Source organism: Canis lupus, chromosome 23 (genome assembly GCF_011100685.1).
Source record: "Canis lupus familiaris isolate Mischka breed German Shepherd chromosome 23, alternate assembly UU_Cfam_GSD_1.0, whole genome shotgun sequence".
Taxonomy (NCBI): domain Eukaryota; kingdom Metazoa; phylum Chordata; class Mammalia; order Carnivora; family Canidae; genus Canis; species Canis lupus.
Window position 1 is genome coordinate 7,409,490 of NC_049244.1, and position 14,464 is coordinate 7,423,953.

General features: G+C 35.9%; 2 protein-coding genes across 6 annotated transcripts in view; one reads left to right on the forward strand and one right to left on the reverse strand.

Moving 5' to 3' along the window:
- The window catches only part of GOLGA4 (golgin A4), a 126,013-nt gene that overhangs the window by 65,482 nt on the left and 46,067 nt on the right, over positions 1-14,464 (forward strand). For all 5 annotated transcript variants that reach the window (XM_038570403.1, XM_038570405.1, XM_038570404.1 and 2 more), the window contains 2 exons: positions 8,037-8,215; positions 11,138-11,266. In XM_038570403.1, the coding sequence (XP_038426331.1) occupies positions 8,037-8,215; positions 11,138-11,266 (308 nt within the window). The remainder of the gene's footprint in view (positions 1-8,036; positions 8,216-11,137; positions 11,267-14,464) is intronic.
- On the reverse strand, positions 13,568-14,446 carry LOC102151596 (ADP-ribosylation factor-like protein 2). Its single transcript, XM_038570408.1, has one exon. The coding sequence runs from the start codon at positions 14,432-14,434 to the stop codon at positions 13,880-13,882; it is 555 nt and encodes a 184-aa protein (XP_038426336.1). The 5' UTR covers positions 14,435-14,446; the 3' UTR covers positions 13,568-13,879.

Below are 14,464 nucleotides of genomic sequence, written 5' to 3' on the forward strand. Positions count from 1 at the left end.
TCATCTAATGATCTTTGATGAGTCTGAATAGACCTGTTGAAATATAAAATGGCATTTAGTTCAAATAGAAAGTGCATTTGCCAATTGACAGAAAAATTCCAATTTAGTGCTAAAAGTAGGGAAAAGTCTTTGTAAAGGAAGTAGAGTTTCCATAGTCTATAAACATAATCTGGCTCTTATAGAATTCTGTTCCTCTATGAAATATCTGTCTTTCTCTTTCTTGAATTTAAAATTCAAAGGCTAAACATGTAAGAGCTGGCCATGGGAAAGAAGCATTAACAGCATTAACATCATTAAAGCTTGTAGTTGTTAAAGATTTTTAAAAGTAAATTTGTCTACATAAAACAATTATGAAAAAATATAAACCCTCCTAATTCATTTTCAACTGTAAATAATAAATATATTTAGTAATTCTTGATATGTGGCTATCAGTAGACAAGTAACTTATTTTTTTGGATCACCTATTTTGGAGGTAAAAATCAGCTCAAGTATATTTCCCAATACTTTTCTTAGAAAATAGTCTGTTGCACTGGTTTTCTAAATGAAACCAGTTTCATTTCAATGTTCTCATAGTTTTTCTAAATGAGCTGTGATGCCTCCCATATGTTGGAGGACAAAGAAATCTGAATGTCTCTGATTTTAAAAAGAGCAATTCTGCCCTAAAAGACCTAAACTATGTGAATATGGTGACATGCCTACTTTATAATATATGCTGTATCAACTTATAGTACTTATTTTACTCTCTAAGGAACTGTTGAGCATGGTTTTTGAAGTATGACAGTATAGCACTCTTGTTTTGTTAAAATTATTTATTTTAGTGGATAAAGAAAATGAAAACCAAATATATTTGTTAGAAGCATTTTACTATTATTGTTAATAATAATCCTTTCTAGGTATGACTTAAGAACAGATGGTCACATCTTCAAGTAACCAGATTTTAAACTTAGAGAAGTCTGGTGATTCAGCTTTAGTGCATAATGCTATATTTTAGCTGCTGGGTATTATTACTAATTGTCTAGAATATTATCTTTTCAATGCAACACCAATGCAGGATGTTAATGCTGCTAAATTTTGCCATAGGTTTTGGCTGTTCTGTGTGTGTGCGTGTGTATGTTTTAAGTGGAGTAGGAGGTGGAGGTAGCTGGCTAGGTTTTAATACAATGTATTACAAAAACATTGGAACATAGAGAAAATGAAAGCACACTACTGTTGTTTCAGTACACTTCCATTTAGTCTTTCCTCCAATCCTTATTTTTATATTACTGTAATCATATTGTACATACAATTTTGTGTGCTCCTTTTTTCATATTTAGCATTTTACATATTGCTAAAGCACTAACATTTTAATGGCTGTGTCTGAATGCATGTGCATCACTTAACCATTTTCCTCTTGATCATCATCTAGATTATATTTTTGTTATTATGAACAATACTGTACCGACTCTGATGCAGCTTATTCCATCTTTGAATTTTTTCTCAGGATAAATTCTTACATAGACTTCTAGTCTTTTTTGTAAGTTACTTTTAGGTATTTAAACATAGCCATTACAAAAAACCCACACTATAGTGTTAAGTCCCCCGTCTCCCATTAAAATGTTCTTGCCTACAATTTATGCAAAGTAACAAAATATTCTGTTTGGATTAGGAAAGTTTCCAAAGTGCTTTCCAGAGTATCTTTTGTAAACCCTGATTCCCTTTCATTTACCCCGTCTTTGCCTAAGTCATGTGTTTTGTATGATTTGGCTGCATTGAAAAACTTAGATTAACTCATAACATACTTTGCTTTTTATTGCCATGTTGTGTTTGTGCAGGAAATAAGTTTTTTATTCATTTGTATAGTATAGGCCTGATAGATCAAAGACATTCAGTGGAATATATTTATTTGATATTTGGAGGGCCCTCTTAAATAGAGTTATGTATTTAAGTAATATGTAAGATTTATGCATATTTATATAATAAAAACCACATGTATTTAAGTGCCTTGTTAAAAGTTGCTGATAATTTATGTAACAGAGTTTTCTTGGAGTCTTAAGTCTCACAAAACATCTTATTTTTGTGCATCCACACATGCCAATAAGTGAATCATGGTGCCTTTCCCAAGCCTTGTATGAACAGGACTGGGGTAAGGGCTATTTTTTTTCTTATCATGGGTACTTAGATAAAGCTTTATGAAGAAAATTCCATGTTTCTCAGGCAAAAAAGTAAGAATCAAAGTAGAACTTAAGTCTATCATGTTAGATAAGTAATATGTACATATTTTGGCACTAAATGTATACCTGGTGGAAAATTTCATTATTTTAAATGGAATTAGGTTTTCATTCATTATAGGTGATTTATTTAATAGCCATTTATTTGTGGGTACTTGATATGTTTCTATAGTAGTCGCTGCATCTTTATGTTTACATAGTCACTGTCATCCTGCACTTATGTCCCTGTTACTGGAAAGCATCAGGAACATATTTCTTTGCTAAGGAATCATATTTTCTTTTTTTCTTTCTGTTCTTATTTGAGTATAGTTAACACACAATATTACATTAGTTTCAGGTTTATGACATAACGATTGGACAAGACTATACATTATGCTGTGCTCTCCACAAGTGTAGCTCTCATCTGCCACCACACAGTGTTGTTACAGTACAATACTATCAGAATCATATTTTCAATTTAATTAAATTTACTTAGCTTTAGCCTTATATATTTTTTTAAAGATTTAATTTATTCATGAGAGAGAGAGAGAGAGAGGCACAGACACAGGCGGAGGGAGAAGCAGGCTCCATTCAGTGCAGGGAGCCTGATGTGGGACTCGATCCTGGGTCTCCAGGACCACACCATGGGCCGAAGGCGGCGCTAAATCACTGAGCCACCTGGGCTGCCCTAGCCTCATATTTTTCAAGATTAGCCTGATATTTTCAATGTATTTAATAGATAAATTTGCATGGATAATGTAAGGAGAACATGAAAATTTGGATAGATCCATAAAAAAATTTTAAAAGCCAGAGTGCAATCTGTAGGGTGAATCTTGTTATGTATTTTAAAAAGTGGTTTAAAAAGTAGGTTTCCATTGCAAATGTGATATTAAATTTCTGAAGGCTCCAATTTATTTTGTTATTATATTTTCTTAAAGGTTTTATTTATTTATTCATGAGAGAAACAGAGAGAGAGAGAGAGAGAGAGAGAGGGGCAGAGACACAGGAAGAGGGAGAAGCAGGCTCCATGCAGGAAGCCTGACGTGGGACTCGATCCTGGGTCTCCAGAATCATGCCCCGGGCTGAAGGCGGCACTAAACCACTGAGCCACCTGGGCTGCCCAAGCTCCAATTTGTATATAAGTATTGCACTATCTAGTTTGTGCCACTGGGTAGTAGTATTATCTTCATTTTTGTAAACTCTAGACAAGTGGTTTTCAAACTTTTTCATCTCAGGGACCTCTTTACAACTGTTAAAACTTACTGAGGAATCCAAAGAGCTTTCATTTATGTGGGTTATAATTAGTGATATTTACTGTATTAGAAATTAAGAAATAAAAAATTTTTTGGTTCAATTAAAAATAACAATTATAAACCTGCTGCATATTAATCTAAATACTTTTATAAAAATTACCTATATTTTTCAAAATAAAATTTGGTGTAAAGTGTGGCCTTGTTTTACATTTTTGCTTTGTTTGGCATAATAGAAGATAGTGGATTTTCATACCTATTTCTGTATTCAGTCTGTTGTGATATGTTATTTTCGTTGAAATATATGAGGAAAATCTGCCTTTACACAGATATGCAGATATGTATTTGCAAAACAGGGACCATATAGGACCCTAGGATCTTTGGACCACACTTTGAAAACTGCTGTTCTAGACTTTTGCTTTTATTCATAAAAGAGCCTTAATGATGGGTGAGAATTCTAATAGACAAAATTCATTTTGTTGCTTTTTCTGTTAATTTGCATTTCATTCATTTTGTAGTATTACTTGTGTTTTTTGCCTTTTTTTTTTAAGTTTAATAACATGCATTTTAGTTTTTTTGCTGTAATAAAGACACAGGCACTGGCTTACTTATTCATTCTTGATGTTATTAATCAGCTTCTGAGGATCACCAGTTAATCTGCAGGTTGGCAACCCTTCTGCACTTCTGTATCTATGTTTATTCCCTGCAGAGGGAGTAAAAATGGGTCTTATTATCTTTATAATAAAGTGTCCTCTGGGATAGTAAAACAAAACAGTAGTGCTCCCTGGATCTCAGAATTCTGGCATTTGTTATTGCTAGTTGGTAAGGATGTTGAGGATGAGGAGAGGCAAAGATAGTGAAGAGGCAAAGCAAATGACACATTTTTTTTCTAGTTTTACCTAAGGTTTACTCCCCATTGCCTTTAATTACTTAAGCTGCCTTTCTGTGACAAATAGTTTTCATGTCACCCTGCGCCTCCCTTATGCTTGGCAGATGGTAAACATCCAATAAATGTTTAATGAATGCATGGTTGGATTATTGAGCTATAGATTGCCAACCTTTCCCATTTAATTCTTCTAGTGAGCATTTTTTTTTCTAGTGAGCATTTATCCATATTTATAATCCCCATGGATGTGAGTGAACCTTACCTGAAGTAGAAAGCAAGGAGCTAGAAAAAAAAAAAAAAAGGTCTTCCCTGCATTTTACTTTTGACAGAGGACCATTCTTAAAGTTTGTTAAATTTTTGCCTAGAAATGTTTTCAGAGTTTTTATTTTTTAAATAAAAGTGCCTGAGATACATTGAATTTTGCTTTGGAAGAACACAATGTGTTCTTGCAACATTTGGCAGCAGTTTGTGCTTAGCCTTCCCGTTGTGTGCTGTGACTGTGGTTTTCCTGCGCTCTCTTGCATGTTGGCAGAGGATTTGTCAGCTGTGGCTGATGCACGCTTTCTTTCTCCCCACTCACTTATCCTTTGTTGGTAATTGGAAGATAAATTACGTGGACATGCACAACATACTTCTTTAGTACTCACATTAAAATCCTAGAATAGTTTCATTTTGGAAAGAGTGGGAAATTCATCTTTAGAACATTATAAGGTATGGACACAACTTTTCTGTATCTCTGATGGTTGTAAAATCAGAGGGTGAGACATTTCTGGATAGTAAGTAAACTCTCAGTATATTCTCCTTTAGCATTGAAATGGGACCCATTGTTGAAGGCAGAGTTCCTAGAGGAAGTGGCTTCTTTTGTTCTACAGTGTAGAATCCAGCATGAGTTTGAAGTATGTTTTCTGTATGTCAGTATATGTAATGTGTTTTAATGCCACCCTCCTTTTGGATAGTTAATATTTCCTTGAAGCAGGGTGGAGGTGGAAAGCCATTGCATTTTTCTGTGTCTTTCAGAGGTATAACATGCTATATTTTGATGAGAGTTAGAAGCCATTAGTAATTAATTGCTTCAGAAATTCTGGTTTAGATACATTATTGCCCAACTAAACTGGATCATTGTCAGCATTCTTAGAATTTTAAAAAATGACACAAGGTAAAGAGTGTTTCTTAAATATAATTTTAAAGTTCTGACATCAAGTTAATATATTCAGGTTGGTTTATCATCAAGTTGGATGCCTCACTTCTTGCACTTGAATGAGAACATTGAATTACAAGATTTCAAAGATTTCTTTCTAGGTATAAAATTATATGGTTCTCTGACATGATAGCAGAATGTGGGAGAGACGATTAAATTTAGATAAAAAGAACTGTGGAACCAGATGTATCCTACTTTAATCATTGTATGATGGATAATCAGGTGACTTAGGAAAATGTCGTCAGTGGACTAAACAATAAAATTAGAGTATAATATAGGAGAATATTCTAAAATTTACTGAGTGTGGTTAGAAAACTTAGTTATTGGAAAATTATTTCTGAATAGGAATTTGTAACAGAGATTTCTGTAAAGTGCTTAGAAGTCCTAAGATACAATTTGACATACTTGAATATATGTTACTATAGTAACAGTAATGAAAAGATAATGGTGACATCCAACCATTAAACAATATTGTTATTCCTCTTCCCATTTTTCTATTTCCCAGATTTAAACTTTCAACACAAACTGAGCAGTAAGCACTTTATTATGGAATTTCTCTCTCATAATTGATAACGTGACTTATTTCTAAGAAATTAGGAAACCAATTTTTAAGAAATTAGTAGCAAGAGATATTTCTTTATGCTTGATACTAAAATGTATAGTAAAAGTATCTGAATAAAACAAAAACAAAAAAATCTTTTCTTTAAATATTTTATTTTCCAACATACGTCTGAGAATCTTGGTTTTGCAGGCAAATATTAGTGAAGTTAGATTAGGAATCTTTAAAAATGATTTCAGCTGATAAATATTCCTTTTGTAATTTAGACCTATTTGAGCATCAGTTTTATCTTTTGAACATATAAAACGAGTAGATTGGACAGATATTTTTTTTTATATCAAGGATACATGGCTGATAAAGAAGTTTTTTTTTTTAATGTTGAGCAGAGTAAGTTGTGTTTCCTATTTGTTATCAGAATTCAGCCTTTCGTCTTTTTCTGTACTGATGCAACTTATCATTAAGAAAATGCTATAGAACAGGTATTTGTCTTCAGTTATAAAATTCCTGCCCAAACCACCATTCATTTATTTATTTATTTATTTATTTTTAGATGAATGGCTAATTTTTTTTTAACATTTTTATTTATTTATGATAGTCACACAGAGAGAAAGAGAGAGAGGCAGAGACACAGGCAGAGGGAGAAGCAGGCTCCACGCACCAGGAGCCCGATGTGGGATTCGATCCCGGGTCTCCAGGATCGCGCCCTGGGCCAAAGGCAGGCGCCAAACCGCTGCGCCACCCAGGGATCCCCAAACCACCATTTATTAAGCCAAGTTGTGGTTGGTAAAAAGTCTTCTTTTTGAGATGCCATAGGTTGAAGTTGTACATTTCTTATACCACTGAGGGCAAAAAATAGTACATATTCATGAATGAACTATCTCTCCTCTGGACATATGTTTCTTGATAGGATTAAAAACCCATCTTGAAAATTTATGTTGTATTTATGGTCTATCTCTATGGTAAAGGGAAGTCTGGTATCTTCTGTGAGGTCTAAAGAAAATAATGTAGGATAATAAAACCAGTAGGATTTTGACAGCATATTGCTATACCAGTAGAGAGAGAGTATGTACAATGTACACATGCACACACAGAGATGCTTATACACATAGATACATATACACATATGCAGTTTTTGGTGCTGAGTTCCAGCTGTTGTACCCATCCTGTATGATTTTGTTGGAAGCTGGGTGAGCTATTTGGTCTTCTTAAAAATCATACTACTGTACCCTAGATGATTATTTTTGTAGGGCCTGAATTCCTCTATCACACAAGAACTCCTTGCTGGTTATGCCTTTCTATATATTGTTGAATCAGATAAAGATTTCTTTCTACTAAACAGCTCTAGTTTGAAACTTACGCAAATAGTAGATTTCATTTCAGAATACATTGTTTAATATGTGATTCAACTAGTGAATGGTAAAACAAACCCCAGAAAAACTCTGTTCTTTTATTTATTGTATGATTAAGAGGTTTTTAAAAATAGAATTAGTCAAAGAATAATTTTTCTATTCTTAAAAATGTTCTAGTGAGAATGTAATGCTATTACCTAATTATTGATAATAATAGGTAAAATGTCTATAGCAAACAAAAAAGCAATTGAAATTCTATAACACAGAAGTCTTCATTTCTTGGAATTTGCAATCCATAAAGACATTTGTTGGTAGAAGGAGTGGGGAGCCATTAGTAATTTAATTTTTTCCCAAATTCCTGAGTTTAAGTTCATACAGGCAGTCTTAAGATCTGGATCCAGAATTCAGTGACAGATTGGTTTCAGTAACTGGACATTTTGTGGCTTTGTTGAATGGCTCAGAAATATCTCTTGGCTTAAAACAAAAATGACAATTTTAACCTGTCTTGCTACTGCTGCTCTTATTAGTTCCCATAAATCAAATGTAAAACACATTAGCTGAATGATAATATTTCTTGAGATACTTGTTTCCTCTTGTTTTCATTATAGCTTTTGAGGAACTTGAAAAAGCCTTGAGTACAGCCCAAAAAACAGAAGAATCGCGGAGAAAAATGAAGGTAGAGATGGATGAACAAATAAAAGCTATTGAAAAAACAAGAGAGGAGGAACGCACCAGTCTTCAACGGGAATTAAGTCAGATGAAACAGGAGGTTGTTGATGTGACAAATGTAAGAATAATTTTAGATTACAACAGGCTACAGCAATATGGAAACATAAGTTGTATGCTTTTCCTACAATTTTTTATTGTAAAGAAGAGTTAATTTACATTTTAGGCCTTGACCATTTCATGAGTTCAGGATATAGGGAAAAAAATCACTTTGATAGAGAAAATAATTTTTATCTTTTTGGATGTACTTCCCAGAGATAGTCTCTGCAAATAATTTCTCTTTTATGTTGTATAATCCTCTCTTAAAATTTTTTAGCACAAAAGATAGCATGTTATATATACTGCTCTGTATCTTGCTTTTCCACTTAATATATTCCTTATCATTGACAATTGGTAATGATGCTGCATTTGTTTTTGTTTTTTTTTTCCTCTTATGCCACATCTGTTTTAAAGACTGTTCAGGATTTCACTATATGAGTGTTTCATAATTTAATCAATCTACTACTGATGGATATTTAGGGTTTTCATTTTTAGCTATTGCAGATGGTGAATATACTTATCATATTTGCTCACCTGTATATTTTTTTTAGGATAGATTCCTAGAAGTGGAATATTAGGCAAAATTATGTCTATTTTTAATGATTGTATAGTTGCTATAAGCTCTATGGAGGACATTTTATACTCTCACAAGCAGTGTGTTACTTCACAAAGATGGTGTTACCTAATTTTTTTTAATCTTTTCAAACTTACCAGTTAAAAAAAATGACATTTGTAGTTCTTTTTGTTTGTTTGTTTGTTTGTTTGTTTTAAAGATTTATGTATTTATTTGAGAGCAAGCGAGCAAGCAGGGGAGGAGCAGAGAGAGAGGGACTAGCAGACTCCACGCTGAGCGTGGAGCCTGATGGGGGCTTGATCCAGGACCCTGAGATCAAGACCTGAGCTGAAATCAAGAGACAGACACTTAACTGACTGAGCCACCCAGGTGCCCCAACATTGTAGTTTTAATGTGCTTATCTTTTTACCAATATGATAAACATATTTTTCCATGTTTAGAAGGAATTGGCAGTTTTTCTCTTTGAGTTGCTTTGTCAGATCTTTAACTCATTTTCCTATTGGACTGTTGGTCTTATTGATTTGTAGAAGTTTTACATTTATAGTAGGAATTAGTTCTTTGGATATATAGTTCACTTATCCAAATAATCTCTCTCTCTCCCTTTTTTTTTTTTTTTTTTTTTTTTTTTTGAGAAAAAGAGAGCTCATGCACAAGTAGGCAGGGGCAGAGGGAGAGGGAGAGAATCTTAAGCAGGATCCACACCTAGCATAGAGCCCGAGGTGATCTCATGACCTTGAGATCATGATTTGAGCTGAAAATAAGAGTCTGACACTTAACCAACTGAGCCACCCAGGTGTCTCTGTCTATTTTCAGTTGACTTTGTTTATTATTTGTTTTTGCTTTGGGATCAGTTTATTTTGGAAGAGGGCATGCAGAGATTTTTTTCTTTTCCTTAAATGCTATCTGGATTTTTGTTCTGATTTAAAAATTCAGTCTCACTGAGATCATTTTAAAATTCTCTGTTTCTTATGGCCCTTGTATGCTTTCATTTTTTATTATTAAATCTTTCATCCAACTAGAATTTATTTGGTGTTAGGAATGAGGTAGGGATCCAACTTTAATTTTTTTCCAGATGACTACAAAGTAGTCTTCAAATTATTTATTTAATAATCCATGTTTTCTCTTCTGATATGACACAGTATCTTTATTTTATACTAAATTATTGAGCTATATATGGGTCTCTTTTTTGAATTCTCTGTGCTGTTCCAGTGCTTTGCCTGACCATGTGCCAGTATTACACTGTTAGAGTTACTCTGTTTATAATATGTTCTATTATTTGGTAGCCTCTCCTTATTACTCTTAGTTTTCAGAAGAGTACTGGTTATTCATGCATGTTTATTTTGTTCAGTGAACCCTTCCACCCCCATTCTATTGGCAGTTTATTCAGTTGTATTAAATTTATAGATTTATTTAGGGAGATTTGACATTTTTATAAGATTAAGTCTTCCTATCCAAGAAAGAACAAGGCCAATACTTTTTAATAAATAGTATGTGCATGGAAAGCTAGATGTAATTAGATTGTTTCAGCCAGGGCAGTGTGACCATAATGGAGTTCCCTCTTTGAGAAATGTTTTTTTCAAAGGTCTTGTTTATTTATTTGACAGAGTGAGAGAGCAGAAAAACACAAGCGGGTGGGGGCGGGGGGGTAGCCAGCAGAGGAAGAGGGGGAAGCAGGCTCCCTGCCAAGCAGATAGCCTGATGTGGGGCTCTATCCCAAGACGCCAGGATCATAACCTGAGCCCAAGGCAGCCACTTAACTGACTGAGCCACCCAGACACCCCTGAGAACATCTTTATTCCCCATCCCATACTTCCCTGTTGTGATTGGTGTGGAATATCCCTGCAAGATGTGGAAATGCACCAACCTTTTAAGACTTACTACTGCAGCAGCAGCTGCCATCCTTGTCTTAAATGAGCAATACTTCAGTTACCTGGGTGGCTCAGTTGGTTAAGTGTCACTTTTGATTTCGGCTCAGGTCATGATCTCAGGGTCATGAGCTCAAACTTTGCATTGGGCATGGAGCCTGCTTAAGATTCTCCCCCTGTCCCTCCACCCCTCCCTCACACCATTCATGCACATACTCACTTAATCTCTCTCTAAAAAATAAAAACATAAAAAAATAAATTAGCAATGCTTGATTGGCTTTTCTTTTTTTTTTTTTTTTTTTTTTTTTTGATTGGCTTTTCTTTTAACTATTGAGACTCTGGTGACTTTTGATTTATGTGGGAAATATGTTTTGATTTTTCCTCTTACACAGTTGGCTGATGATCAAATCATAATAAAGTATTATTTAATTGTAGAGTTACATATTTTATTATTATTATACATATTTTAAAGTGTTTCACTTTAACTATTTGGCTGACTTTTCAGAAATCCTCAGAACAAATTGCTAAACTACAGAAGCTTCATGAAGAGGAGCTGGCCAGCAAAGAGCAGGAATTGACTAAGAAGTTTCAGGCCCAAGAAAGGCAATTTCAGGAGCAAATGAAAATAGCTCTTGTAAGTACCTGTTTTGTTTTTGTTATAGGTAAATTTGCAGGTTTATATAAAGTTGTTATCTCCTTACTCCTACCTTTCAGCTTGAGGTCAGACTACTAGCAGCCTTGGACTTTGAGTGTGCAGAGAGGATAGGATGTAGGCAGGAAAGAGGGCTTTCAGAGCTTGTTAACTTGGTGTTGTGTGAAAATAACAGGCTTTCATTAACCAGTTTATTTGTATGTCATCCCTCTTACCTTGGCAGAGGCTATGATTATGGAGAAGTAAAGAGGAAGATAAGCTAATTAAAGCCATGAACCAGTGACTGCATAATTCAGGAAGAATGTCTAGAAACTCACTAGACTGACTATACCAGAGTTCAGGGCTCAGAAAGTGTTTTCTGAAATGCATTTTAAAGAAGAAGAAATAATGAAAATGACCAACTAGTTTTCATTTTAAGTAGAATAATTTCATTATTATGAAATTATATAAGATATATATATATAAGATATATAAGATATATATATAAGATATATAAGATATTTTAAAAAATAAAGTAAAATAAACAACTGACTGGATGAACCAAAATAATATCCAGAAAAACAAAGGTGAGATTTTGGGGCATAGTATAATTTGAAAGTTTAAAACAAGAAAGTTATTTTTTTCAAATTGTGAAAACCTTTCATATAGGTTACCACAGAAGTAGTAGTGCTAAAAATGTAGTTTGATTGTTTTTTATATTAAATTATTATCTGTAAGATAGTGTGTATAATTTTGACAAACTTTGAGTGCAAAACGATGAGAAATAGTATGTGTAATTTTAATCTTTTTTGTTATTTATTTATTTTAGAGAGAGAGAGAAAGAGAGAGAGCAAGCACCGAGTGGGGTGGGGACAGAGGGAGAGGGAGAGAATCTCAAGCAGACTTCATGCTGAGCTTGGTGCCTGATGCAGGGCTTAGTCTTATGACCCTGAGATCATTACCTGAGCTGAAATTGAGTTGGACACTTAACCTACTGAGCCACCCAAGTCTCCCTATTAATTTATTTTATTTTTTTCAAGTGTACTCTATCCCCAGCATGGGGCTCAAACTCATGGGACCCTCAAGATCAGGAGTCACATGCTCTATTGACTGAGCCAGCCAGGCACTCCAGCCTAGAAAGGATTTAATGTAGTTTATAAGAATGCTTAAAACTATAATAGGATGGCATAAGGGCATAAAGATTAAGGAACAAAGCAGGACATAAGTGAAGCAGGGAATTGTTCCAAAAAATTCTCGTCATAAAGATCTGTGTGTTTTCACGCTGGAGTAATTGGCCTTTGGGGACAGTGAGACTTGAACATTGGCTTTGTTAAAACTGTGTTCTAGAACTGATATACTCAAATATATTCTGAGTAGAGGGAGCAGGATACAGATACACATGAGACACCCACACATGTGCACTTGCCACTTTGTGCCCCCCTTTCTACCTAGCTCCTCAAAAAAGTTAGCTTTGTGTTGATGGTCAAAGTTCAACAGACTATTAAAAGGTCCTCTTTTATTTTTATGGGCACAGAAAGATGTATTTAAAATGTAGTTTACATTAGATAATATAGTATGTCTACGGTGATGTTTTAAAATTGATTAGAAATTAGTATTTTTGGGCAGCCCGGGTGGCTCAGCGGTTTAGCACTGCCTTCAGCCCAGGGCCTGATGCTGGAGACCCAGGATCAAGACCCACATCGGGCTCCCTGCATGGAGCCTGCTTCTCCCTCTGCTTGTGTCTCTGCCTCTCTCTCTCTTTCTATTTCTCTCTCTCTCTCTTTCTCTCTCAGTGTGTATCTCATGAATAAATAAATAAAATCTTTAAAAAAAAAGAAATTAATATTTTCTAATCAGTCTGCTTATCATATGGCAGAGTGCCTTTCCTTAAAGCAATATGCTTCACCAGAGTGTGTAGTGAATTGAAAATATTGTAGCTGGCAATACGAACTCAATGCAGTAAGTATGGATAAGTATCCTTAATTGGAGTCCAAAGCCACTAAATGTTGAAAGTGCTCTCTAGAGCTTCTCTTTTCATGACAGTAAATACTTCTCATATGGATGTTGATACATGATCAGGACAATTGAAGAAGCAGCTTTCTGGGATTGAGGGGATGGTAAAAGAGCCCAGGTCATCTGTAAAGAGTTATATAGGCTTTTATAGATAAAAAATATGAATATACTTTATAGATATTTCCTTGATCTAATCCATATAGTCACATTATTTGTCTTTTTTTTTTTTTTTTTTTTTGAGGGCAAGAAAGGATTTATTCTCAGAGCTGAGCAAAGGATGAGGCCCACAGCCTTGGTAGCAGCAGAGGCAGCTCCACCCCCCCCCACCCCCCCCAGGCCCAGCCCTCTCCTCTTGGCATGGCAGCTGCAGGTGGGCTGGGTCAGGACCCAGGGTGACAGCCAGGGCAGCAGCCCTCCAGCCACGGGAGCCAGCTGGCCACAGAGCAGCAGTGGGCAGCACTAGCAGCAGCAGCAGCAGGTTACAGAGTGGGGTGGGGGGTGTTTGTCAGGCTGGCTGACTCCCGTACCCCCATGGATGGTGCTTGATGAGGGTGGGGGTAGGGGGCTGGACTGCAAGGTGGGGTGGGGGGCATCTGGAGTGGTTCAGTCGGCCGTGAAGATGCGGCTGGAAATGTCATCCAGGAGCCAGTCAATGCCAGGCAGGAGGTTCTCCCCAGTGATGGCACTACAGCCCTGGATATACCAATGGTGGCTGTGGATGGAGTCCAGCTCCAGGGCCTCACGGATGGCATTAGAGGACAGTGCTCCAGGCAGGTCTTGTTTGTTGGCAAAGATGAGGAGGGTTGCTCCAGCCAGGCGCTCCTCCACCAACAAGCTCTGGAGCTCCCACTGGCAGTCCTGCATGCGCTGGCGGTTGGCGCTGTCCACCACCCAGATGAGGCCATTGGTGCTCTCAAAGTAGTTCCGCCAGTAGGACCGCAAGGACTTCTGGCCTCCCACATCCCAGATGTTCACCTTGAATCCTCGATGTTCCAGGGTCTTAATGTTGAAGCCTAGCATCGGGGAGATGGTGTCAGTGTCTTCCCCGTTGAACTTCTTGAGGATGGTTGTTTTGCCAGCATTGTCTAGGCCGAGCGTGAGCAGTCGCAGCTCCCGCTCTTTCTGTTTCATCTTCTTCAGAATGGTCAGAAGCCCCATGGTCCCTGTAGCCCCCTCCATTATTTGTCT

Excerpts from the sequence above, each read along its gene's own strand:
- LOC102151596 (XM_038570408.1), bottom strand. The coding sequence starts at position 14,434 with ATGGGGCTTCTGACCATTCTGAAGAAGATGAAACAGAAAGAGCGGGAG.